General features: G+C 39.0%; 1 protein-coding gene across 1 annotated transcript in view; it reads left to right on the top strand.

Moving 5' to 3' along the window:
* The window catches only part of KIAA0825 (KIAA0825 ortholog), a 357,466-nt gene that overhangs the window by 169,303 nt on the left and 160,818 nt on the right, over nucleotides 1-27,345 (top strand). The window contains exons 17-20 of the mRNA XM_006775530.2: nucleotides 1,290-1,698; nucleotides 6,306-6,465; nucleotides 10,229-10,387; nucleotides 12,403-12,497. Of these exons, the coding sequence (XP_006775593.1) occupies nucleotides 1,290-1,698; nucleotides 6,306-6,465; nucleotides 10,229-10,387; nucleotides 12,403-12,497 (823 nt within the window). The remainder of the gene's footprint in view (nucleotides 1-1,289; nucleotides 1,699-6,305; nucleotides 6,466-10,228; nucleotides 10,388-12,402; nucleotides 12,498-27,345) is intronic.

The following is a 27,345-nucleotide window of genomic DNA, read 5'->3' as shown; positions in this document are numbered from 1 at the left end:
CATATGAATAATAAATATGTTCAAATAAATTCATAGAAGGAGAGGACTTTGAAACAAGAGTTGAAGAATGTGGGTGACTCATGAAAAGAGAGGGCATTCCATGTGAGAATGATATTCAGAAGCCTAAAGAGGACCAACCCAGTTTGTGAGGAAAACAATGAATTTGGTTTTAATTATACTAAGTTAATGATGACAGGGCAGAGAAATTGGATACCCAATAGGGAACTAAGGTCTTAGGATTGCTACCCTAGAGAAAGGCCAAGATTGGAGATTCTGGAGTCATCTAGAAAATGATTCTCAGCCAGGGAAGCTTTTGCCCCCAGGAGACATTTGGCAATGCTTGGTCGTCACAACTGAGGTGGGTGCTACTGGCATCTAGTGGATAGAGGCCATAGATACTGTTCAAACATCCAACAGAGCCCTGACCAGTTTGGCTCAGTGGATAGAGCGTTAGCCTGCGGACTCAAGGGTCCCTGGTTTGATTCAGGTCAAGGGCATGTACCTTGGTTGCGGGCACTTCCCCAGTGGGGAGTGTACAGGATGCAGCTGATCGATGTTTCTCTCATCGATGTTTCTGACTCTTTATCCCTCTCCCTTCTTCTCTGTGAGAAACCAATAAAATATATTTTTTAAAAAATCCAACAGTGTCAGGACAGCTCCTCATTATCCAGCCCAAAATGTCAGTAGTGCCCAAGTGGAGAAGCATCAGCTAAGTCTTTCAGAGAAATAACACTAAGCAAAGGAGAGTATGCAGAATCATTGGTTAATGAGCCACAGACTTCTTAGCTTGGGCTGGAATAGGAAGGGCGTGAAGGGTCTGCTTTAGATGGGATGGGGAGGCGGTAACATTTGGGCAAAGAACTAAAGGAAGTGGAGCCAGTCTTGACAAGAGATGAAATGATTCTGGCATGGATTCCAAGGGAGCAGGAGAAAGGCTTATGGGAGTGAGGACCACAGAGTCCAGCAGCAGTGCTCTGCATTTATTACATTTATTAGTGAGGACAGCTGGGCCCTTGAAACCCATGGTCTTAATAGATAAAAATATAACTAATAATTCTGAATTTTCTCATCTTTATTTTTAGGAGAGAAAACTAAGTTTGACATTTGGGAAATTTTAGGCAGTACTGCAGGGGACCCCAGTAGAATTCTGTTGGAATATGTCAAGCACTTGTTCTTCTCAACAATTTTCTCCACAAAGATTAGAGGTCCCCACACAACACTCAAGACAACACAGTGATGGAACACAAATGCTAATACTAATCATACCTTTTCTTTCTTTTCTTCCCCAGGCTTCACAAGGCTTGCTGCTCAGGCAGTATCTATTGTAATCAGCAAGTTACCTACGGTGATTGCATGTTTGCCTCCCCCAATTAAATACTTCTTTTTTCTGTCTGAGAGAAAAATGTCAGAAAACTTTGTTGACTTGAAGAAAGCTAGCCTGCTTGTCTGGAACTTGATTGTAATTATATGTCGGATATTTGAGGATGGAAACACTGTGGAACTTTTAACAGGTGCTTCCCTTGACAGATGGAGTAAAGAGAAACTCAGTTTAATCTGTGTGTGTTTGAAAGGCATCATGGGAGAGCAGACAAGTAGCCCTAATCAAATGACCCAAAAGGTCATACAGAGCATTGAGCAGCAAAAACCCAACTGGATTAAATGCCAATTGCTGAAAGCCAGGAAATTGAGCACCGAACGGTAAAGCAATGTTTTTGTGTGTTTTTTTCACTAAATTTTCATCAAATACATTCACAATAACAAATTATCAATAAACAGCAACAACAAAATATTGTCAGAGAGGCAGCAATGGTAACTTCATGGGAATTTGATGAATATCAAAAAAAGATAAATATTCCATTAAAAACTGGATTGTTAGATGTTCCTTGTCTTATTAAAATTTGAGACCCATTGATACACTGGAACATTATACCTGTTTAGTCACCATCTTCAGGTTTCTGATTAAAGGGGTGGTAGTTAAACCAGGAGAATTTGGTTTCACTCCTTTTCAGTGTGCAAACAGGTATCTAGTGGATAGCTTGGAGCATTTTGTAAATGGATTGGGCATGGAGATTAAGTTAAGAAGGAATTAATGGATATAAAAGGCTTTTTATTGCTTTCTGTGTACCTGATTGTCAAAAAGGTACACATTTTTCATCTGGTAATGTAAGAATCCCAGAGGGCAACTGGGGCATATCACACTGGAGCTATAAACACACCCAGCTGTTTCTGTATGAAAATGTCAGCCTTCTCATAGGTTTGTCACCAAGAGCTAAATGATTTGTGGTATTGCTGACATTTTTAAGGGTCCCTGCTGAATTTAAATATGTACATAGAGTCCTCCCTTCTTCAGTGTAGAATTGCATGATGTGGATAAAGGAATCACGGCTCATATGGCCTGCAGATCACTAAGTCAGCCCCACCTTTTTTTTTTATATACCACACACACACACACACACACACACTGCCCCCCATTCTTTTAAAATAGACTCATGTTGCTAGCAGATACAATTATAACTTTCTTCCTGAAACGACTACAAGTTGCTAATTTTCCAAGCACATGGTACTGATAAAGAGCTCAGGCTTTGGAATCTGATGGACAAATACAAATCCCTTGTATGTGGGCCGTCTTGTGCAAATTATGGAATCTTTCTCAAAGCCTCATTTTCTGGGATGATACCAACCTGACAGAGTTGTTTTGAGAAATTAAGTAACATCCATAAAGTTCTGAGCATCAAACTTAAAACTAGTAAGCATTTGACCCTGGTTGGATGTCTCGGTTGGTTGGAGCATTGTCCTATACACCAAAAGGTTCAGGTTCAATTCCCGGTCAGGGTGTATGGGAGGCAACCTATTGATGTTTCTCTCTCTTCCTCTCCCTCTAAAAAAAAAAAAAAAAAAAAGTAAAACAAAACAAAACTAGTAAGCATTTGTTATTGATAAACTCTACCAAAATACATTGATTGACCTCACTGGTTACTTTTATGATAACAAATTACTCTTTACTGGTTTATATTAATCTGTAAAACATTATGTTAATCCAAATAGGGAAATGCCAATAATCATGATTTTCCTGGCCTTGTCATACTGATTTCTAGAAATTTAGTTCTAGGGTGTTCTGTGGGTAACAAGAACAATAGCAGTCAGGCAAAAGCATAGTAACATTGACAATGACCTTCTTAATCTTGACATTTGCATTTGATAACGATTTACAGGCTTTAATCCAATGATTTAAAGATTAAGGCTAGATGCTATTCTCCATTGCAGTGGTTATGAAAGGGAGAGAATAAGAAGAGTAACAATAGTGGATCTGATTATAGTTCCGATGTTAAATTGATGGTACTGCTGACTTAGGAGGCCCTATAGCAGTGGTTCTCAACCTTCCTAATGCCGCAGCCCTTTAATACAGTTCCTCATGTTGTGGTGACCCCCAACCATAAAATTATTTTCCTTGCTACTTCATAACTGTAATTTTGCTACTGTTATGAATCATAATCCAAATATCTGATATGCAGGATGTATTTTCATTGTTACAAATTGAACATAATTAAAGCATAGTAATTAATCACAAAAATAGTATGTAATTATATATGTGTTTTCCGATGGTCTTAGGCGACTACTGTGAAAGGGTCGTTCAACCCCCAAAAGGGGCCTCGACCCACAGGTTGAGAACCACTGCCCTGTAGCAGTAAGATCAGTTTCAAGTATGTCTCAGTCATACACCCGGGGCCACATACAGGAATCCATAAGTAAAATTGTTTCCTTAAAAGTCTATTTTAGTTTAAGTATTTTACAAACAACACCAACACATCTGGGTAGGGACTTGTCTAGCTAATATTGGCTGTTTAGCTATCTGTTGCAACATGCAACCAAAATGACGAGTGGCTGACTTTTAAAAATGTTTGACAGCCCTCAAAGATTCTGAATATATATTAGATAATCTTGTAATTAGCACAATGTTGTGTCTTTCTCAATTTCTCAAGTAACATCAATATTTTGAAAAAAACAGATTTTAAAGTTATTTATTATTATTTTAAAGTTATTTAAAGTTACATTTATTTGAAAAAGCGTTTAATCTGGCTTATTCATTGACTTTAGGTAATTTCTTACAGGATTTGAGAGCTATAGAAATGGTTCTTCTTTGATGTGAAGTTGAGGAGCTGGTATACAAGTAAACTTTCAGCTCTACATAGTTCGCATAAATCAATGATCATTTGTGTCATAGATCTATACCAGGAGGAAAATGTATTTTAAACAATGATGTCTGTGTATAGGTGGAAAGTTGCCTTGGCTTTACCATAATTTTTTTTTTAAGTATGAGAATGGAAGCATTTAAACTAAATAGTTCTTCTGTTAAGATCAATGAAATCTTAATTTTCCATGAAGCTTTTCTTGGAACTACACAATATCGTTTAGCTCGATTTCTTTCACTTGCATCCAGATTTAACTTTGATTTTATGGAAATTGTGCAAATAACCACAGTGGAAAGGTGGCAGCTGTAAGCATTGCTTGTCTTGCATCCTGCCTGAAAGCATTACTATTCATTAAAATAACCTTCACTTTGTAGTAACACGCAAGCTGTAAACAGTCAACTTAGATTCTGGAGAACACACAGCCCCAAAAGTAAAGAAATGTCTGTCTTTGCAAAGTAATTTGTCGAGTTGAAGATTATTGTTTTTCATCATGGTGACCCTGACTTGGCTGGCTGGGTGCATATACAGATTAAGATTAATGCAGTTATTCCTTGGCTAAGGTCTGCCTCTTTCAGGGCACATTCTCCCTAATGACATGATTGATATGCAGTCCCAAATCCAGAGGGGAACTCATTAATCACAGCATTGACTGAATCCAATCATGTGCTTCACCTGCACAGTGATGGACAGGAAAGGATACAATTCCGGGGCTGACACTGAGGCACTCCTTTGTCAGAAGACCTCAACTTTTTCAATGTCAGCCTGTGCAAACCCTGATGAGAAATTTTGCTCGCATCCTATAGGCAGCTTCAAAACATTGACAGACTTCTTTTACTGAAACGAGGTCTTTTTGTTTGTTTGTTTGTTTGTTTAAAGACTTGCTCTAGCTAATGAAAATCTCTAAGAGTAGGGTTTGCTTTATTTTTTATTAAGGCTCATATGAACATAAAGTTTTTGGTGTGTTTTTATTTTAAGAAGGATGTTTTGCAGCTACATGTGGAAGCAATATAAAAGTTAATGTCCAGCAGCTGGGTATCATTTGGTTCAGTCTTCAGGTCAGCGGCACTGACTCTTAGCAGAACTAATTTTATAATCATGGCAAAATCTCAGTAATGAACTGCAGTATATAGCTGATTACACCACATTAAATTTCGTTTAGTCTGGGAAACAGTGGAAAAACCATGCGTTTTCTTTAGAATATTTAGATTGCAAAGCCTAACATGATCCAAATAGAAATTGCAATAAGAAAATTAGTGTGGAATATGTATGATGTAAGTTGAATATCATGATTTATTTTGCACTTTTTGTTTGGGAACTTTTTTTTTTTTAAAAAAAGTATGCCATTCATTATTACTATGTATATAATGTTTAAAATCAATAATAAGTATATGAGTTCTTACATAACAGAAATATTTCCCAAATATAACTTGAACATTCCTGGGGTAATGGTAATAGATCCTTTTCCTAGAAGAATAATCGGGGTAGTGACTTTTACTAAATATCTGTTACCAAGAAGAAACAGGAGAGGGAGGCATATATTTTAAAGAGGCAACAAGTGTCAAAAGGCCAATTTAAAACACCCAGTGGTAAGCACAGGGCCAGGAAGCACCCAACCTATATTTAGCATAATAGGCTCTCCCTTTGACACTTTAATTAGTCTCTAATGTGTTCTAAGACAGGTGTAAAGAGGACTGGACCAAAGACAGAATGCCAAAGCTATTTCTGGCATCAAAATTACTTCTTTATCCTCAAAGAGAAAATACAAATTATTTCTTACATGTTCTTAAAAAGAAATGTTTTGTTTTCATCCCATGATTATTGGCAATCTCAACAATTGCAGTAGTGGGAAAATGTTTTATAGGTAGGAGTGTAAATGCAATAAAGAAATGTTTTAAAAAGAAATGATTCCGTTTTTACAAAATGTTTCAGGGGCTTAGTTCTAAGGCACTGTTTATATGAGCAGCAGCGGTGTGGGAAGGCTTACCTATTTGAGCAGAGTCTTTATGGGTGCTTTGATACGAGACTTGCATCGACTCTCCACACTCAACCTCTCTGATAATTTTCCATCTTTACAATTCTTTATCGCTGATATGTCTATGCGTTCTTTGTATTTAGGGCATTTATGACAATAGAGAGAAGTACAGCCTTAGAAGAAGGAGATATTGCTCTTGAACTGACTGAGCAGAAAATAAACATGATGGTCCTGGATATCTGCCACAAACCAGGTGGCAGCGAGTACCTGAGGCAAATTTATCACATCATGCGGCTCAATGAGGTAGGGAAACGGCCTTTTTACCGAGCAATTAGGTGTGTACTGGCCTGAGGCAGCGTCTGCTGGCAGCTAAGGGTTAGTCAAGGAGGCGATAATACTTCTTAAAGTCAATACCAAACTCAATATTGCATTATTAATAGAATATATTCAGCCCCGGCTGTTCTGCATTTGTACAGCAAAAGCTTCACCGAAACAATGTAGGTTTTATTTATACGGTTTAAACAATAACACGGCTCATAAACTCAGTTCAGTTCTGAATCCTATAGACTAGAGGTGTAGTTTGGGAATTGCGTGTTTGTGACTGTTAAGCCAATGTTAAAATCTGGTATTTGTGAAGAATTTTCTGGAGTGAATTTTCTCTAGCACTTCTCCTGTAGGCGTCATACTTGTGCCGGTGAAGTTGGAGATTTCTCACATAAAGAGAAAACTTCGGAAGAATATTGAGCCATATTCAGGAGCAACTACTTAACCCAAGAAAATGCATTAATGCACAGACACTGGTTAGAACCAATGTTATGCTTGTCCACCTCTCAGCGGGGTTAAGCCTCTGACCTTGCATGCTTCAGGCTGTTCTAGTAAAAATGTGAAGAGCAGCATCTCAGTTATTTACTTAAATGATACACGTGTGCTCATCTAATGAGGTTTTTAATTTGACCATGTATATATATATGAATTATATGACATCTGATGTGAGTAGAATTATGTTTTTATCTGCAAACAGATGAATGTATTTTTTGGAATAGTAAAAATTGTATAGTATGAATTATGTGAAGATACACTGTTTATGTCAATGAGATAGGCCTTAAAGATCCTAAGTTTCTAAGGAATTGAAACAAAAATGTGGGGTGTTTGAGTCCCAGTTCATTGTCTCATGAAATGGAAGAATGAAGTCAGAGGCCAAAAACCCTTAGTGGAACTGAAGAATATTGAAAGAAGCCAGTCCTGGAAAAGGTGCAGCTGGGGTCCCAGGAACAGCCCAGTGTCCAGTCTTCTTTCCACGTTACAGCCATGTGTTCAAGTCTATTAGTCCATGTGTAGAGTCCCACAGGGCCATAAGCCCCGCGGGCACAGGGGAGCATGTCTCCTTCGGGGGAGGAGGGGGCGGAAGCAAGTACTTTTTAACCTAGGGGGTGGGTACAACCTTGCTAGCTCCTGATTGGTCTTTTCAAAGAATTCTGCCATAGCAACATCCTTGGGATTGGTTTATACCCCTTACTGTCTGGTGATTGGTTATCTGCAAGCTGCCTGTCTTAGCAACATCCATACATTTTAAAGTTTGTCCCCTGTAAGCTTCTTTCCTTCCCTGCCCTGGTGGGCTGCCTTAGTAACTCCGCCTGGTTCGGTTCCAGTTCTACTTCCACCTCCCGCCCCCTAGGGCCCCGCGTTCCTGTCGACATAGCTTCCCTCTGTCTGCTACGAAAGGAGTACATTCTCTCACAGCACTTTATAACTGAGCCATGTAAATATTCTCCCCACTATTATCTATCTGAAAGTTACTTCAAGTAAATCTTGTTTCCGGGCTTTTCAACAGCTGATCAGCCAGTTAATGGACAGGTGGTGTCCCGTCCCTGACGGGCTAAATCTCAGGATGAAGTTGTTCCAGAGTCATGGAACCCCTTCACTCTTGCTAATTAATCATCGCCCACAGCTATTGGTGGGTTTCTACTCGCGGAACCTGGGGACTCTCTCACTCCTGCCCTTGGCTAACCTAGCGACCTCCGTTTCCAAGTCGCGGCCCCCACTGGCGTGCCTGCCCGGCACCCACACTGCTGACCGCGGAGGCGCGGTGCCCGCGGGGCCCACTTGGGCCCCGGGTAGCGGGGCGCTACAGTCATCCTGAGGTCAGTACTGGCTGCTGGTATCGGTGGCCAAACGGAGAGGCCGGCCGTCTTTGTTAAAAGGCCTGTAACTCGAAAAAGATGAGTAATCGCCGGTAAATAAAATCAACACAAATCGAGTTGGCTCTTCAGGACATTCCAAGACTGTTTCCCCGGACGCCGGTAGAACTCAGGCAGTCGTTCCGAACAGGTTAAGCCTGGAGGTCGAATGTGTGAAGACCCTTTCCCGAGGCACCAACACATTTTGATTAATTAAGTTCACAGTGATGACGGTTCTTTCATTACAGCTGAATATACTAACTGTTACGGCAAGGTCTAGCAGATGGGGGGGCGGGGGGGGGTGTCGAGCTAAGCGCTTGGTGGTTTGCGGTGCTGCCGGAGGGGGAGATGCAGATGGAAGGTGGGGCTGGAATCAAAGGACATAGTGAGAATGTCGCCTCGTTACTACTAAAGCAATGCAGGCATTAAGCCCAAATAACAACACAAGCATGATTAAGTGACTGGTGGTGCATTTGCATGGGGATGTTTGTTGATTCGATGAGTGTTTCACAATGAATACAAGAAAAAAGCACAGTGGACTGAGACCAGAGATGTGGCTTCTGCCACTCACCCCTGAATGACCTTGGGCTTGTCCATGACCTTTCAGAGCAGACCAAGGAATGTGTGGCGAGCTCGAGTTTCTCTAACTTTCCTGTGCCAGCCTGTTCAGGGAAATCTGAACAGTCAGAATATGATTCGGTGGGACCTGAGGTTCTGTTCCAACCAGCTCCCTGGTGAGGCTCATTAGGCTCATCTGTGCATCTGACCTAGAGTAACAAGGCTTTTCTAGGTAACGTCTGAAGTCCTTTCCCACTCTGAGATTCTGAACCTAGTCTTAATCCTAATATTGGAGAAAAAAAATTATATTGTGACATCCTAAAAATTAGGACAACAGTTATTTATTGCTTGACCTGCTGATTAATAGTACACATTTGATAGTTTATCGGAAACTTTCATTTTTATTTGTTTTCCAGAGAGTCCTATTGAAATAGATTAGGATTGCTCATCTTATTTATTTATGGATGGAAAAACAGGGAATAATGCTTTAAATTGACTTTTTTTAATTGTTGGCCCTATTATAGATGTCCCCCACCTCCCCTCTTTGCCCACCTTCACCAGACCCTGCCCTCCCCTCCCTTTAGCCCTCACCCATGCTGTTGTCTGTGTCCGTGAGCTTGAGTATATGTTCTTGGCTATTCTCTTCACCTTCTTGCATCCAGTCTGCCTCATTCACCTCCCCCCTGAGACTGTCAGTCTGTACTCTGTGTCCATGCCTTTGGTAGATTGACTATTTTTGCTCAGGCTAGTACTGGCAGTTAGGGGATTAGAATTACATATTTTGATCTTCTTTTGTACCTTGATACTTTTCAGGCCACAGCATGGAAATTGAGTTTAGGTGGATGTATTATAATCAATTCTACATAGAGTGTGGCTGCTTGTCATGAAATATCAGAGTACTTAGCACTTCGCTGAGCATAGAGTAGATAGCAACGACACTTAATAAATGAATAAGCAATCTTGTCCTGTGAGTAATCATGCACCTGAGTTAAGTTTTGGTAACCAGGGATGTTAACACATGAACCAATGACAAGACAATGCCTATTAAAAAGACTCTGATTTATCAAGCATACCTTCCTTACGTGAGAATTTGCTAAAGGGTTTTCTAATCTATTCTATATATCAGGTGAACCTGTTTTTGATGGGTTTATTGCAAAACTGATTAGTACTCTGCTGTGTTTCTTCTGAAAATGTATTCTGTCCTGAGGCAAGTAATACACTGTAATCGGCAAATGTGCTGAAAGAGTAGATTTGGATATTGATCGGTTTATTTTGAAAGAGAATATATGCTTCCCACCACAACGACTTGTAATTTTTTTTTTCCCTTGAAGGAGTATTTAAAAGAACAGCTGTTTTCTATGAATGGTTCAGAGGAAAAGCCATTACCCATCCGACCTTTAAAAACAACCTTGAGGAGTGTGGAAGATCAGCCTTCTGCCTTTAACCCTTTCCATGTGTACAAGGCGTTCAGTGAAAACATGCTAGATCAGGTATGTAATGGTAAATTTAATTTAAATGTGTGATTTCTTTACACTAGTAAAAGAAAATGGCTTGTGTTTGAATATTTACTCATAAGCCTCTTTTCTCTGAAGCAAAAGACCTTATATTTATTTATATGGTCTGCAAAAATTGACTTTGAAAAGTTATTTTACCTTCTTCCTATTTGTCAAACTGATTCATATGTTTGGTCTGTAAAATTTAGCTTTTGACCAGGTCAGTTCACCGCGGGCAAAGGGAACATCTGTTTGGCTGTGTCTGCAGAAAGACCGAAAAACCAGGCTTTTTGTAACAGTCTTCTCTCCTTCCCTTCCCCCCACCCCTACCCTGTAATTCCCACACTCACATAACACCTTGGAATCTTTATCAATTTACCTAATTTTTCAGCTAAATCATAAAATAGTTTATAATTAATTCTAACTAGAGCATTGAGCTATTTTAGGTAGCATGTGTAAATTCGCTTTTTAAAATATATAACCCTACACACATACCTGAATTTAAAATGAATTTGCTAATGATCCTAAAGTCGGGATGTTTGGAACAAAGTCACTGTGATGAGCACCACACATTTTTAAATGTTGGATTATGCCATTGTTTAAGCTGAATGTGGCAGTAGTTATATTAAAAACATCACCTTTATGCCAACGTATTTGAAATCTGAAGTTGCTTTTGCTTTATTCATTCTTTTGGTGACTTTTCCGAGAAGCCTCTTGACAGACTATTTGAACTAACAGGGCAGAAGAAAAGGATTGCTTGACCTAGAGCTCTGACGAAAATAAGAATTAAAACAATGGCCTAATTCGGGATGCAGATAATATTTTTACCATGCCAGTTACAGCCCTAGTCTGCACTCATCAATACTGTAGTAGAATAAGACCTTCAAATGCTGACAACCCGGGGCAGAATCTGCTGCTCTATGACAGGACTGGAGTGCTCCATTAATCAGCAGGTGACAGGGCAGAGTTCTTGTTGGATTTTAAACATAGCCTGGACTCTTATCATCAAAACTAGTTTAAGGAGTTTAAACATCTATGATACTTTAAAGCCTAATATATTGTATAAGTTTGAGCTTATTGGCTGCTTTCCTGTATTGTACATTAGATTACTCTAAGCCATAAATAATCATTGTGGCTGTTGAATTATCCTCACTTCATTTAAATAAATGGCATGTTTTATTCAGTTCTGAAACATGAGATTATCTTTCACAGTAATTTTTCTCCTTGTTCTGTTGTGAAATTATCTATTAAATTAGAAAAAAAGAATCACTTATTTTATTTACATTGATAGGTTCTAATAATTTCCCCTTTAAAGCATTTTCTTAACCAAAGAGATAGCATTAATATCACACTGTAATTAAGCTGTGTCTATAATTTGTCATAGCACTTCCAAGTTTGTTTCCTTTTTTTTAAATCCGTAATGAGAAAGAGAGAGAGAGAGAGAGAGAGAGAGAGGAAGGGAGAGAGAGAGAGGGTGGGAGAGAGAGAGAAACATCAATCTGTTGTTCCACTTATTTATGTACTCATTGGTTAATTCTTGCCCTAACCAGGAATTGAACCTGAACCTTGATGTATTGGGATCATGCTCTAGCCAATAGAGCTACCCAGCCAGGGCCCTAAGTTTGTTTTCTTAATCAAACTTCTGGGTACTTAAAAAAACTATAAACTGATGTGTGAAAAAGTTACCAATTACTTTTCTTTGCTTTGCAAAGAGTCACCCTCTCAGAGAAACTTGTTGGGTAAAAGCCATTAGCACTTGCAAGAAAAACGACTCAAGAAATTGATTTATGTTTTTATAAATAATGACTATATCTCCAAATGGATTTATAAATTAATTTCTGTCTTATTGGAATAAAAACCTTCTTCTGTGGACATGATTGATGTTATCTGTCTAAGTCCTTGTTCTGGACCCCCCTCCTTCTTAGTTAGTCTATCACAGCTGGAGCTTTAATTTACTGATCATATTAACTCTGATTAATAACTAACAATAGCGTCTTCTCATTTATCAACAGTCAGCCATCACAAAATGGAACTGGAATTGGTCAAACTTGCTGCCAAATTACCTGGGACTGGATAAGATGACCTTCAGTGTACTGCTCAGAAACAGGTAAGATTGAGGATTTGAGGGATCTGGTTGGGGGTGGAGATACACACACACACACACACACACACACACACACACACACATTATACATATTATCCTTCTTATATAGGTGTCTATAGGTATGTATATATCTGAAATTATATGAAACATACTTTCTAAATGTTTTTACATTTGCAAAATGTAAACATTTGCAAAAGGCAGTACATTTTTTTTCTGAAAATAAATTAGTTGATTTTAGTTTGAATTTTAAATATTTTGACTGTGTATATAATAGTCCAGTATTGTAAACTCCAAAAGTTATTGACTTGCATGTCATTATACTGTGCCTTTGTTTACAACTTAATGAATGCACACAAAATGCCAAGCCAAATCAACTCCTCTAACTAGGGGAAACATATAAGTAAAACTGTCATGATTGAATTTTTGCTGTTCAGCCAGTTAGTTTGGCCCTGTCTTGCTATTTGGCTCTCTCAGTATATTACTTACACACACATGGGCATACATATACACACATACCTCAGAACTACCCAATGAAGTAATGTGTGTACACATGTAATTTATTTTGCACAAAAGTATAAACATTTTTCTTTATATTTTGGGTCAATCAATATAGTTTTTTAAAATACTTTTAAAGTTTTCAGTGAAAAGGGTAAGGTATACATTTTAAAAACTGGATTTCTCTATTAAGTATCACATTTTCACATAAGATATATATGTGTGAGACACCTTTTATTGTTCTAGTATCTATTTGTTTATAGTTGCATCTTTGTGACATAGAATGTATTTCTATATTTTAAAAAATATATATATTAAGTATCATTTTTCCTGAAAGACAGTAATGACAATGACATAAGTACAATTGTCAAATCATCCTTCAGAAATCTGGGTGCCCAAAAGAAAATATCTTGAGAGAGAAAAAGAGAGACCAGTATTTCCCAGATGATTGTTACTGTTGTTGTTTTCTAAAGGCAATTTAATTGTCAATAACAGCTGTAGCTTAGATGTGCGGTCACAGTGGTATTCCTAATAATTTACCCCTGAAAGAAGTTCACCACCCACCCATCATGGACAAAGCTGAACAATCCAGAACAGTCCCCATCAAGGGCAGAGCCTTCTCCTATCGAGCTTACACACTGGCAGGCAGTAGTCCAGAATGCACGCTGTTCGTGCACTAGCCCCCAGAGGTGTTCCTGTCCTGTCCCAAAGTTGCTTAGAGGGGTTGGAGGCTGGAATGGTGGAAGAGAGGCCAGGTCTTGTGTTCAACCAATGGTTACATGATGTTTATTCCATGTTAAATGTCTATCTGGAAACAAATTAGTAAAGGTAAGTCATTTGTTCCTGCTATTTTGGAGAGTTTGGGGTTTATATATGTTAACTGCATTGTATTTTGCTAAGTTTCTTCAGTGAATTGAGGCTTCCAATCCACTTAATGGTACTCTATTGGCAGTACATCCTTCCAAACTTACTGCATTTGCTCTGAATAACATTCACTTTTATGTGAATTTGTGTTTGCACCAAAGTTGCATATTGTTATTTTTGTTTAACAAATTTAGATATATTTAAATTAGGTCAATAGCTATTAAAATCTTTTCCCCTGAAATATTACTGCAGGAGTGAGTGGAAGAAAAGAACTCCCAAAAATTTAGCCAGAAGTAACAGGTCAAAAACAGTTCTCTTGGGAAAGGATCATGGATTTTTAATAGAACCAGCTAGAATCTCATCTTAATAAGAGTCTTAGATTTTTAAAGAATGGCATGCAAAGTATTCTGATCCAAACTACCACACACCACAGCTACAATGAATATAATTGATCTACTTTGGAAGGATGAAAGACATCTGAGAGTCTTTAATCTCTTTAGCACTTTCCCATTTATTTTCAGAACATTAGTTATAAGACTTGATTAATATAGAAATGGTAAGAAAATTGTTTCCGGTGTTTTCTCTAAGAGACTCTCTTATTTGAACTTATCTAAAAATGATCTTTAAAAAAATATTGCATTGAACTTTTGACAACATGGTTATCTGAAAATAGTTATTTGAAAGTGAAACTGCAGAAATTTGTACTTTTAGAATGAGAGTTACATGTGCCATCTTACATCCTCTGCTCACTATCAGGCCTCATCTAAAACATTCCCCTCCAGTTCATGAGTTTGAATTTCATTGCCTTTTCCTGTTCAATGGATTCTCTAAGATCTTTCCCATTTTTGCCATCTTTATAATTGCAGTTCCCTCAGCTCTTCACATGGCCAGTGCCAGCTTGTCCATGTGGGGCACGTTACCTCCTCAGAGAGGCCTTCCCTTAATCCTAACCCCCAGGGTAGAATACAAACTCCACAAGAATAGCACAGAGCCCATCTTATTGTGTGTCTTCAGTACCTATAACATCCCTTGGGCATATAATAGTCTCTGAGTAATATTTGTTGAATTGATTAACAAACAAATGAAGAATAAGAATGCAGAGAACAAGTCAGCTCCTGAAAGATGAGCTCAGAGTTGGCTTTCTCTAAATGTGATGTTTGAGCAATAGTTATGTAGGTATCAGTTGTATACCCTGGAATAATCTCAAGTAAAACATTATCTGCATGCATATTCATTCTCTTCATTTCCCACATTTGGGTGAAAATCAGGTTAATTAAGCTCTGCATAGTTAAAATGCCTATTATTATTATGTAAAGTTTGGCTCAGATTCAAAGCACAAAACATTGGTCTTTATTTTTAATTAATTGATCCAATTCAAGCCATAACCTCTTCAGCAACAGTCGGTTCTTTACTCCTTGGTTCAGTTCTTTGGCATTTGAGTGATATAGGGTTAGTATTTGTTAACTGAAACTAAAAATGCAAGTTGAACATTTTAAGGTGGAGTTAGCTAACAAAAGTATTCAAGCAAGCCTTTGTAAATTTGTGACTTATTTTTTTCAAGACATTTGAGGAAATATGCAGTTGCTGAGACTCAGGAAAAAAGATATATATTAATGATATATCTTTTTCAACTTAGAAAGTTTGCCATTGTTAAAAAAAAAAGGCTTCTAGAGGTTCAGAAAATCAACATATACATCAGCTCCACACCGTTACCTTTAATGCTACATAAGATTGTGCTTTGATCTTTTGAAATTATAAAGGAACTTTTTCCCAGTTTCTTACTATTAGTTTCTTGCTTGCCTTCTCGCCCTCTTTCAAATCAGCCTTGTGAATGAGCCTGCACCAAGAGGAACCTCTATCTTCCCTCACTCGGGCAAATCTCCAGATTGCCATTTCCATATTGTTTTCTTTGTCACTGGAACAAATTGATGTTGTCCCTTTTCTTTTTACCTTATTTATTCCAGACTAATTCCCAAGAATTGTGGTGTTGAAAATAATCTGTGAATACAATGGAATGCTATGCTTTTTAACCATCTAAATATGAGCTTGGCTTCGAGTTGAGCAAACATAATTAAACATGATGGCAGGAACAGCAGAAGGGGTGGTGGTGGCAGATTCCTGGCCATCACATTGGGGCCTTTCCAAGGGACAATAACCATACGTCTGAGAGGAAACAGAGGTTAGAAAACATGTTTCAAAAGAGTCATTGATCTGTAGAGTTGATTGTTTGCTTTTAATAGTAATAATTGGTAAGATACCTTTATGCTCTATCGGGTTGTAGTGTGTGTGCCCTGTGGTGTGTAGAGAGTAGAAAAGACTGCCTCTGGCCTGTCACTGCCCACACAGCACTCTCCAACGACCGTTCTCAGGCAGTGCTGCCATTAGCACTGTGTTGCTCACAGCAGTGAATTCCTGATGCAGCAGAGGCTGCCAGTTTCTGCAGAGGCGGGTTTCAGAAAAAGGGGAAGCTGATTTTATGAATACACACCTCGGGACCATTACATATGCCATGACATTCATGCTTTAGCTCCTTCGGAAATCCTTTTCTTCCCACCTCCACCAAAAGGCCTCAGACTAGTGACTCTCCTCACATCACCATCTTCTCAAGCAGGAGCAGGCTTCCCTCCCGTTCTGCAGCCCTAGCGCAGCGTGTGTTCTGCAGAGACCATCGAAGGCTTATTTCAGATGTATACATTTAACCCTCTGATCCTCGGGATTCCCACAGGGTAGGGTGCTAGTACATGAACGAGACAAACCCATGCATGTGTATTGGTTTCTGTTTGACGACTTGTCTATGTTGTCCTTTATGGTGCATAAAATACTTTCACTCAAGTCCCCTTTGACGCTCAGTTCAGCTATGTAAGAGAGACAGATACCACAGGTCGCAAAACGTTAAATGACATGCCCAAGGTCACTGATCTCAGATGGCATCTGGAACTCAACATGAAGTCTCCTTACCATATCTGGAGCTTTATCTACCACACCATATTTCTTTATCTACCCCACACTTTATTTAGATATAAGTGACATGTTCCATAAAAGTTTGTGTTGATTTGACGCACAGATATTGTGAAATGATTACCATCATCTTGCTAACACCACCAGCACATCACATAATTGCCATTTATTTTTTGTATTGAGATCATTTAAGATCTAGTCTCTTAGAAATTTTCAAATACAGATGATCCCCAGCACACATTGATTTAATTTAGATTTTTCAACTTTATGAGGTAGTGCAAAAGTGATAGGCATTCAGTAGAAATCATACTTCAGATTTTGAATTTTGATCTTTTCCTGGGCTGGCGATATATGATATAACATTCCCTCATGATGCCTGAAGCAGCAGTGAGCTGTAACTCCCATCAGGCATACGATCAGGAGGGCAAACAACCGATACTCACAGTGTGTTCAGTGTTTCAGCTGATTTTGCCCAACTATAGGCTAATGTAAGTGTTCTGAGTACATTTTAGGTGGGCTAAGTTAAGCTATGATGTTCAGTAGATTTTCTACTTGCGATGGGTTTATCAGGATGTAACCCCATCCTGATAATGTCTCTATTTCATACAGCCTTATTAGCTATCATCACCATGCTGTACATTAGATCTTCATCTTAGAACTGGAAATTTATACTTTTTTATTAGCTGTATATTCAGTATAAAAATACTGATCATGAGGATGGCAAACGGAGAGAGCACTTGCCATGGCTGGCTTGTTTTAATGAATTACATGCACATGTTTAACTGTGAAACCTTAAAATAACCTTGTAAAACTAGGGCCATGTTACCATCTTTTTCCTGGTGAGGCAGAGAGCTCTAGGAGCTGCTGCTCGGCTTCGGGCTCGCATCCATGTTCTTAACCACACCTCTCTTCTGCTTCTCCAGAGCTTTGCTTACTGTATTCACTCAACAACTATTTTTAGAGCATTTACTTTGTGAAAGGCTTTTGTTTCAAATAAAGTAACAATTTGCTGGAGAATGCCATATAACTCAAAGGGTCCTTGAGTGCTGCTTCACAAAATCCTAATTCATTTTTAATTTTTACTTTGGTTGTCACAACATTTGTCTCCTCTCTACCTCCCTGTATCTTCCTCAGGAACTGGCTTCCCACCACCACTCTATCAGGACAATAAAGCCATGTAATGCAGGGTGGGGCAAAAGTAGGTCTACAGTTGTGAGTGCGAGAAACAGAGTTTATTCGTGTATTATTACTTATTAACTATGGTATTATTTTCATATGAACAACTGTCAACCTTCTTTTGCCCCCCCCCCCCGGTATAAATCTCCCAACTTTCCTTCCCAAACCTCAGTTTTGTTTCTATCATCTCCAGTCCTTTGCTTCTCATATCTAAGTTTGAAGAAAGAGAGCTTTCTTCTAGTTGAAATTTGAGAGGTAAGTTGACTTTTTAGATTGTGGAGGGCCTGAGGGCTAAGATGTTTGGACTTTACTAGATTTGAGGGAAACACCAAAGCCTTTGTACATAGGAGTGACAAGAACAGAGAGCTTCTTTAAGATATTAATAACAGCTGGGGTAGAGAGACAGCATAACTAAAAAGAGGGAAGCCTGGGTTAGGGACTATAGCTAGAGACAGAGGAAGGGAAACCCCATGTCAGATATAAAAGATGTTCCCGAGGAAGCTTGGCGGCTCAGCTAAATCTATCCCTAATTTGTAGAAGAGTTAGGTGTGATTCTTTCTCTTTGAAGACAGCGGTCCTGGTATTCTTTAGGTGGAAGGAGTGCCATCCTTACCATTTCTTCAAAGTGCAGGAGTTGATTCACATTCTCCAAGCCGGTGCTAAGATGGAATTAAGAGTTACAAGAGGTTTTCTGTTTGTTTGCTTGCTTGTTTGGTTTGGGGGGGTGGGGGGGGGAGATAAATGATAAAGAGTAGGAAGGGATAATAGGCCAAAAACAAACAAACAACAGCACCCTTCAGACCGAGTTACAGATCTGTACTGTGAAAGGGGCTGGGGAGTGGGTAGGAAGAGTCTCAGATAGCAGGGTCATTCTAAGAAAGTTTTGACAAGGCCAATGGGACGCCTTGAGCTAATGTCACATGCTGGAGGAGTCTCATATCCTGCTGGACTGGGCTGGTGCTTGACAGGGGTGGGCAAACTTTTTGACTCGAGGACCACAATGGGTTCTTAAACTGGACCGGAGTGCTGGAACAATAGCATGGATGGAGTGTTTGTGTGAACTAATATAAATTCAAAGTAAACATCATTACATAAAAGGGTACGGTCTTTTTTTTTTTAGTTTTATTCATTTCAAACGGGTGGGATCCGGCCTGCGGGCCGTAGTTTGCCCACGGCTGCTAGCACCTCCACCGTACCCAGATGGGTTCTTAAACTGGACCGGAGGGCTGGAACAAAAGCATGGATGGAGTGTTTGTGTGAACTAATATAAATTCAAAGTAAACATCATTACATAAAAGGGTACGGTCTTTTTTTTTTTAGTTTTATTCATTTCAAACGGGTGGGATCCGGCCTACGGGCCGTAGTTTGCCCACGGCTGCTAGCACTTCCACCGTACCCAGGCACTGACCGTGACCAGCTTGGGCGAAGCATGGCCTGAGCGTAAATGTGATGGGAAGAGCAGAGGAATCACAGCTGGGGCCATTAGTCGCCATGCTCTCTGCAGCAGATGTGCATGGTGCATTCCATGGCTACCCTGGTGGGGATACAGAGTGATTCTTAGAGACGGAGAGATTTTATGTGCATGTGTTATATAAGTTAACAGGAATGTGATTTAAGTAAAGGTCTCTATTACTTCAGTGAGGTAGAAATCAGAAAACCTAAATAAATATTTTAAATGCTATCGACAGAAATGCAAAATTGGCAACATTTTGATGAAAGGAAGGTATATTAAGTTTCTCAATAGCAGCCACCGGAGAATTATTGGCTTGTCAAGTTAAACCAAAATTCACTTTGTAATGAATTTTCTTCTGCCTAATTATGCATTCATGTACTGGCACTTTGGGGTTCTTGCAATGGATCAAAAGCTATTAAAAACTTGCTCATATGGAGTACATTCCTTTTTCAATAACTATTCTTTAATTCTTCCTCCTGTCAAATCTTGTTCAGACCCCAAAGCATCTGAGATGTCTTTCTACAAAAGTTCTAGCAGGGGTTCCATCAAGAGTAGCTGTCATAAGCTCATTGATTCAGTTTGAAGATGAAAAAGCCATTGACTGCTTTCAGGCTAATAGGTCATCATGGTGTATCTCAATTTGTTTATGTTCCCATATCAGCATACTAGTAAAGAGAGGAAATTATCTCTTTGGAGATATTTTTATTATGACAAAATTATAAAAAGTTAAAATGTCTATTAAATATAACAAATCTGAATAACTAATAATATTGTTCACTTTATATATTAATATTTATAACATTTTTATTATTTATCACAGTACTTCTGGTGTCCTGTATATGAAATTAGTCTGAATACCTATAGTATTTTCTTATACTGTAAATGAAACTCTCACCTTTATGTTCATTGAATATAAAGTTCTAAATTTGATAATAATATGAAATCTGGAGGGAAATTTTTAAAATCAAGATGTATTCAGATTATCTGTATGAATATAATTTTGAAATTTATTTTGTAATAATACACATGTATTATTTCAAATGGTACAGGAAGATAACTATATATATATAAAAAAGTCAGTGACCGTAATGATCATAACGACCCGTCCCTATGGCTGGCCAACCTCATGGCCCCTCCCCCCTGCTGGCCTGCTCCTGATCAGACCCTCCCACCCCAATCAAGAGTGGGGTGGCCAGCCAAATGCCCCCTGCCTTCCCTTGGCCAGCCCCACCCCCAACCAGCCTGCCCCACCATGATAGACCCACAGCCCCTCCCCCTGACCGGCCCTCCCCTGATTGCACCCCCCAACCCCAATTGGGGGCGGGGCCCACTGGACAATCACCTGTGGCCCCTTCCTCCAGCAATCAGGGCGGGCCGACCCCCAAGAGGGGGTTGGGGCTGGGCAGCCAACTCCTGCAGCCCCTCCCCTGGTTGGCCATGCCCCCAGTGGGCCCCCACCACCCCTGATTGGCCCACAGCTCCTCCCCCTGGACGGCCCTGCCCCTGATAGCTGGACCCCACCCGTGCATGAATTCGTGCACTGGGCCTCTTGTAAAATATAAAAGTTCTGCTCTTCAGCTCCCAAGTCACATAAATCCCACTCTAGTTGTAACCATTTGAGCCATTTCTGTTTTTATTTATTTTGGTTGAAAAATATAAGGGATATGCTATACCATTAATGTTTAAAAATTTATCAACCTAGCCCTAGCCAGTGTGGCTCAGTTGGTTGGAGTGTCATTCCTTACACAGAAAGGTTGTGGGTCCTATTCCTGGTCAGGACACATACCTAGGTTGTGAGTTCGATACCTCATCGGGGCACATGCGTAAAGACAGCCAATTAATGTTTCTCACAGGGATGTTTCTTTCTCCCCCTTTCCTTCCCCTTTCTCTAAAATCAATAAGCATGTCCTCAGGTAAGGATTTTAAAAAGTTATCAACTTAATATTATTGATTCCTTGCAATGAAAAATACAGAATTTTACTGATGCTACCTCCTACTCTCCTTCAAGCTCTGCTAGCAAAATTTTAATTTCATTTCACTTCTTCTATTGGTCACCTTTATGTGATATATTATAACCCCTATTTTAAACAATTTGGGTTTTTAAATATTTTATTAAGTTTATGTAAAGTCAAATTCACTCTTCTTGGTGTATAGTTCTGAGTTATGACAAATGCATCATGTTGTTTAACAATCCTCACAATCAAACTCACTCCAAAAGATCCTCTGTGCTGACCCTTTGTAGTTGGTCTAACTTTATAAAGAAACTGTATCTCCCTGTGTTTTACGATGCCTGTGAGAAATCCGATGCCGGGCTGATTCTTTTTTCCCCTTTTCATCTCCCTGGATGCTTTTTTAAAATAACTTTTTCCTCCAGGTCATTCTGAAATGAGGTTATGTCTGTGTGTGTCTTTGTTTTCTCTTGGTACTGAGTAGAGCTCCTCAATATTGTGATTTTCTTCAGATTTGGAGATTTTTTTCCCTTATAATATTGATTATTCTCTTTGTCCCCATTCCCAGTTACATTTATATAGTTTCTGGAATTCCCATTAAAGACAGATGTTCTGATTTATTGTTTCCTCAGATATTGCAAAGGTTTCCTTTGCCTTGGTCCTCCATTCTCACACTCTCTATATCCTTCCTACCTCTTTTTCTGCAGCCAATTCACTCACTTCAACAGCTTTAAGGGATTATTCCAGGGATCAAAATCAAATGCCGTTAAGGGCTGGACAAGTAAAAGTAAATATGTGACCGCAAAGTATAATACAAAAGGGAAAAGTGAGTACATACTTAGGTAGAAACATCCAACTTCTATCTTTAAAAATGCTATGTTAGCAAGATAATGCATGTCTTCAGAATGGATTAGCCTCATCAATATGAACCTCTAAATCTATACCCAAGTCATCCGTAGCTCTAGTTCTAATTGTTGAATAAGATTCCAGATCACATACACTTGGATTTTTCACTGTAATAATATTTTAATGTAATAACTCTCATTTTATATAGAAGCTCTAACATCATAATTATCTTCATTAGAAACTGCCTCCTCCTCTTTGGAGTTGTGAGATTTCAATTTATGACACTAACATTTTTCTAGCTTCAGTCTAGAAACTTTGAATCACTTTGCAGAGTTTCCATTTTTGGTCATTTATATCCTGTTACACACCAAATACCCTCTTAACAAATATTTCTCCCAGCCATTACTTTTTATCTCCTAATGTCCACTCTCGAAATCCAGTGTCCTCATCCACTGATGCCTAGACATCCTGCTTATCCTTAACTTTTAATCATTTATCTCTGCTGGATTAAGGGATTTTTAGTTTTTAAATGTTCCACTATTATGAAAACAAATAGAAATCAACACTAATATTTTAAAACACAGAAATGGTATGTTTACAATTGAATCCCACCATCCTGTTCCAGCTCTTCATTTCTCCTCCTTCTCTTCACATATACACCGCACACACCTCCTTTTGCACAGACACGATGAGGGGGTATCAATACCTACAATTATGAACTCTACATTTCTCACAAAACTAGGTTTGCCATTCATCCGGGGGAAGGCATAATTTTTATTCTCAGTGACAGCATTATGCCAAATTAATGCAGCACAATTTAGCTAGCCTTTCCTCTATTACTTCCAGATTTTTCTTTGTTTTGTTTTTTCATATCACACTCCATGAATGTGTAGATTACTTCCTGATGCTGATAGAATAAAGGTGGAACACCAAAAGACACAGGCAGACTTGTTTTACAAATTACCAAATAGTCCAAGGAGTAAAAGCTAGAGTGAAATATATATATATATATTGCCATTCTTCTGCTTCAAAACTGCAATGTGGCTCCATTGCCTGTAGCACTAAATCCAAACTCACTTCCAATTTCAAGGCCTCCTTCTTCTCCTCCCATTCACCAAATGCCTCCTTTAACACAGGTCCATTTGCCCATTCTGGACCATAATAACCCATGGTTTAAAATCTTTCTCCACCAGTTTACCTAAGCCTCCTTCTTCTTAGCTGTATAAGAGATCATAGGCAGCATCTTTCTTTTTGTGAGTGGACAGGTCAAAAAAGGTTAACTCCCAGCAAATATTCAGCACAAGGTCTGGAACATAGAGAATGCTCTATAAATATTATACAGATGCTTTTTCCCAGTATTTAGTCCTCTCTTTTAGAATAGTTATAATGGTAAACATGAGGCCAGGGACAAAATAGGAAGACACAGCTCAAGCATCCTGATAATTGAAAAATGGGCAAGGGAGGACAAAGGGAAAAAAGCAGAAGCGAGAAAAAAAGACATCTAGGGCACTCTTTATCAGTTGCTGGCTGTGTGTGATGAATGGATGCAAGGTGGAAGTTGAATTTAGAAATGATGTCTGCTATTCCTGAGCCCAAAGCAGGGAAGGTGTGGTCACAAGGGTCAACATATGACAATCAATAAACATAAAAGTCTGTTGTGCACCAAGTGCTGTGTTCAGTTCTGGATTTTGAGTTACTCAGAAATTAGGATCTAGACATGGATATCTGAGTAGATGGTGCCAGCAATTCATGATGGAACTTGACCATCCCTCAGACTGCCGTCCCCCAAGATGGCCTTCCAAGACTGTTCAGGCTCACCATCAGGGTCCTCTCCAGTCCGTTAGCTCTCAGAAAGCCCACATTGCCCAGGTTCTCAGGGCACTTATAGGCCGTCACACATGTTCCTGGCCAGCATGTGTTATCTTGCGATGGTCACTGATGGTATTTGGTTGTCTCCTCAGATAGACTCTCAGCACAAGGAGAGCAAGCACCTCGGGCTCTTCTTACTTGACACTTAACCCACAGAACACAGTGGCGAAAGCATAGGGCTCTACAGGTCATGCTTTTTGCCTCCCAGTCTAAATTTACTGTTTCAGGAGGATTTTCATTTGCTTTTAGACCTTTTTGAGGTATAGAAGGGATCACTAAGACAAAGAGGCTTTGCTAATTCATTTACTAAAAACCTTATTAAACTATTTTAAATGATATCAAACGCTCATTAGAATTTAAACAATACAAACATTGTGTAAAGTAAGGGTTACTAATCTCTTTCTCTGCCTCACCATGTATCTTATGATTCCACCCACCTGAGGTCACAAAGCTGACCTTTTCTTTTCTCATTTAAACCTTCACATGAAGTCATCATTCTGAATAGAATTTTTAAATAAAAAATTATCAGGATAAATGTTGTGATTTAAAAAAAATAACAGATAAAAATAGAATATTCAAGTAAGTTTTCTACAAAATAAAAAATTATCTAAAGTTACAAAGAGATACAGGATTTAGCCATTGACCTGGAAGCTGGTGGATCTCTTATTGTCAAATAATTGATATTCCAGGTTAATGAATTAAAACCTATTAATAGAGCCCTAGGATAAAAGAATTGGTCTGTCTTCAGAAAGGAGTCAGTAACCTGATTACGATTTTGTTGTTTACCTGTCTCATTTGCCCAGAAGGCTCTTTTCCTCAGGATTATGTCTTTGCTGTATGTGTTCATCTAACACAGCCCAAAGCCAGTCATAAACATCTACTTATCCATTTCAGCAAATCAGATCTGTAAAGAAAGATAGTTAGGACTGCCTGGAAAAAGAAATCTTTGTGTAAAGGACAGTCTAGACTCTTGTTATTTTATTATATAGGGAACACATTTGCTAGCAGATGAAAGTAAAGTATTAAATGCACAAAATACAATGTTGCTTATAAGAATACCGCCATCCCATTATTCAGTCCAGCAAGACTTTGAGTAAATAGGAGGCTCTGTGACTGTTTGTTAATTCATCCATCCATCAAACATTCACTAGGCACAGCAGATAAAGAAATGAGCCAGACACAGCCCCTGCTGTCAAGAATACAGATTCTGGTAGAGGATACAGACTAAAAAATCAGTGGTTATAGCTATCCTAGAGGGTCATGCTAGTTACCATAGAAGTTCAGTAGGAGATCACAGAGGAGGGAGAGCTAACTCCTCAATGCAGGGACAGTCAGGGAACATACCCAGGAGATGGGGGATACTTCAGCTGTGTGTTGGTTGAACATGACTCAGCCAGGTAGCCAAGGTGAGAGGTGGTCTAGACAGGGTTTGACACACCTAAGAGAGATAGTACATTGTATCCAGGTTATTTTGGCTAGAGTAATGATAGAATAGTAATGACTTTGAAATCAGTCCTATTTGCAGCATAGAGACCCAGTGAATGAATGTTAGGCTGCTTAGGACAAAGTCGAATGATGAACCGAGTGAGGGGTGGTGGGAGGAGAAGGGGACAACTGTCCGATGTAGGCCTATAAGTGGAAAATATTGAAAAAGCTACAGATTCTTCCTTTTGAATCCTGGGCCTCATCTGAGCCTGAAGGTTTTCAGGCATGTGTGAGCAATTGCGGGGCTGTGAAATTCATAGACCAAATGGCCTTGTAGTCTGTCGCTAAAATTCTGTTTGCCTTCTATGGCTCAGATGGGATGTACCTTTATGAAAGTACTCTTGGTGTATGATTGATGGCTCTTCAGACAAGATGTGCTAGTTTAATACCAGTCTTGATCAGGAATGAGAGGTGCATCTGATTGTCCTGCTCTTCACCTCTCAGTGTGCTTGCAGCTTGTTCTGGAGCTGTGTGGTTTGTTCTTTACTTTCTCTCTTAATGTTGTTACCTATCGAGGTGGTGGGAGGAGAAGGGGACAACAGGTGGTAACAGCACCTCCACGTCAGTGAGTTCATGTTTGTTGCTCTGAACTGGCTGGTCTGAGATAAACTTATAGGCCCCCGGGGTCTCTGGGGAAGACAGTGTGTGGACTGATATCTTAAAGACTTGTTCATTTTTCCCATTTTTGCAAATAGTCTAACAGGAGTTTTAGGACTGAATTTTTATTTCAGCAAAAGTACGTACATTTCAGCTATAGATGTTTGTTCCTAACAGCTCTGAGAATGTGGATTATATGTGTGATTTTAGTGCATTCGTTGGAAATAATGTTATTTTTCACAAAGTAGAAACATTCGTAATTTTGCTACAGGGAAGAATATTTGCGTCCTCTCACACATTTTATTTAATAATTTTACTTCTTTAAAAGCAAAACAGCACACAATTTGAAAATGAAATTTCCCCAAAGTGTTCAGTCTGCTAATATGTTTTTCATTTTCTTCATTATGCTATAGTGGAATGTTGCCATGCTTTGAAGTGTGCAACTTAGCTCCCTGGAGGCAGCAGATGGTGTGACTAGCTGTCTTTTGGTACAGGATTTAGCATGAGATTGCATCTAGGACTGGCTGAGACGGGGGCCCTGCCCTCAAAGAGCATTGACTTTTGTCCTAATTAAATCATTATAACATTTATATGAATTATTATTTTTAAATATGAAAAACGCTGCAAAGCTGGAAAGGTTTTGGTAGTTTTTTAAAAGCACCCCTTTTTTATGTTTATGTAAGGAAGTATTTTATCTAAAACAATTATATTTGCAAGTGTTTTTTCACCGTATGTATGCCTCATTGCTAAAGGACCAGCTGATCTCGTGGGTGGGATATGATTTTGTTGGCATTCCCACCCTCGTCTGTGATCCAGTCTTCAGCTTTGAAAGTCTGGCAATTTGATTTCATATAGGAATATTGAGTCACAATAACCAAACTCACAACAAACTTTTGCAAAATCAGAGTTTTATTTTAACAACTTACTGTGAAAAATACAACTTCAAGCAGATTGGTCATTCTCTCTCATGAGGTGAATTGACATCATAGGTTAGGTTATGGCAACAAAGTTTGTTTAGGAAGTAGGAGTAGACCCTCCCTTATTAGAGCCTGATTCACATGTGTGTCCTTGTTTCTGAACTGTGTTAATTTTTTATTCTTTCTGTGAATTTTTAGTCCTCTGCTGACTAGCCTCTTATATCATCTCTTTAAATAGAACA

This window comes from Myotis davidii, unplaced genomic scaffold, assembly GCF_000327345.1.
Source record: "Myotis davidii unplaced genomic scaffold, ASM32734v1 scaffold44, whole genome shotgun sequence".
Taxonomy (NCBI): domain Eukaryota; kingdom Metazoa; phylum Chordata; class Mammalia; order Chiroptera; family Vespertilionidae; genus Myotis; species Myotis davidii.
The sequence above is the reverse complement of the archived record's forward strand: the minus strand, read 5'-3'. Positions and strand labels throughout refer to the sequence as shown.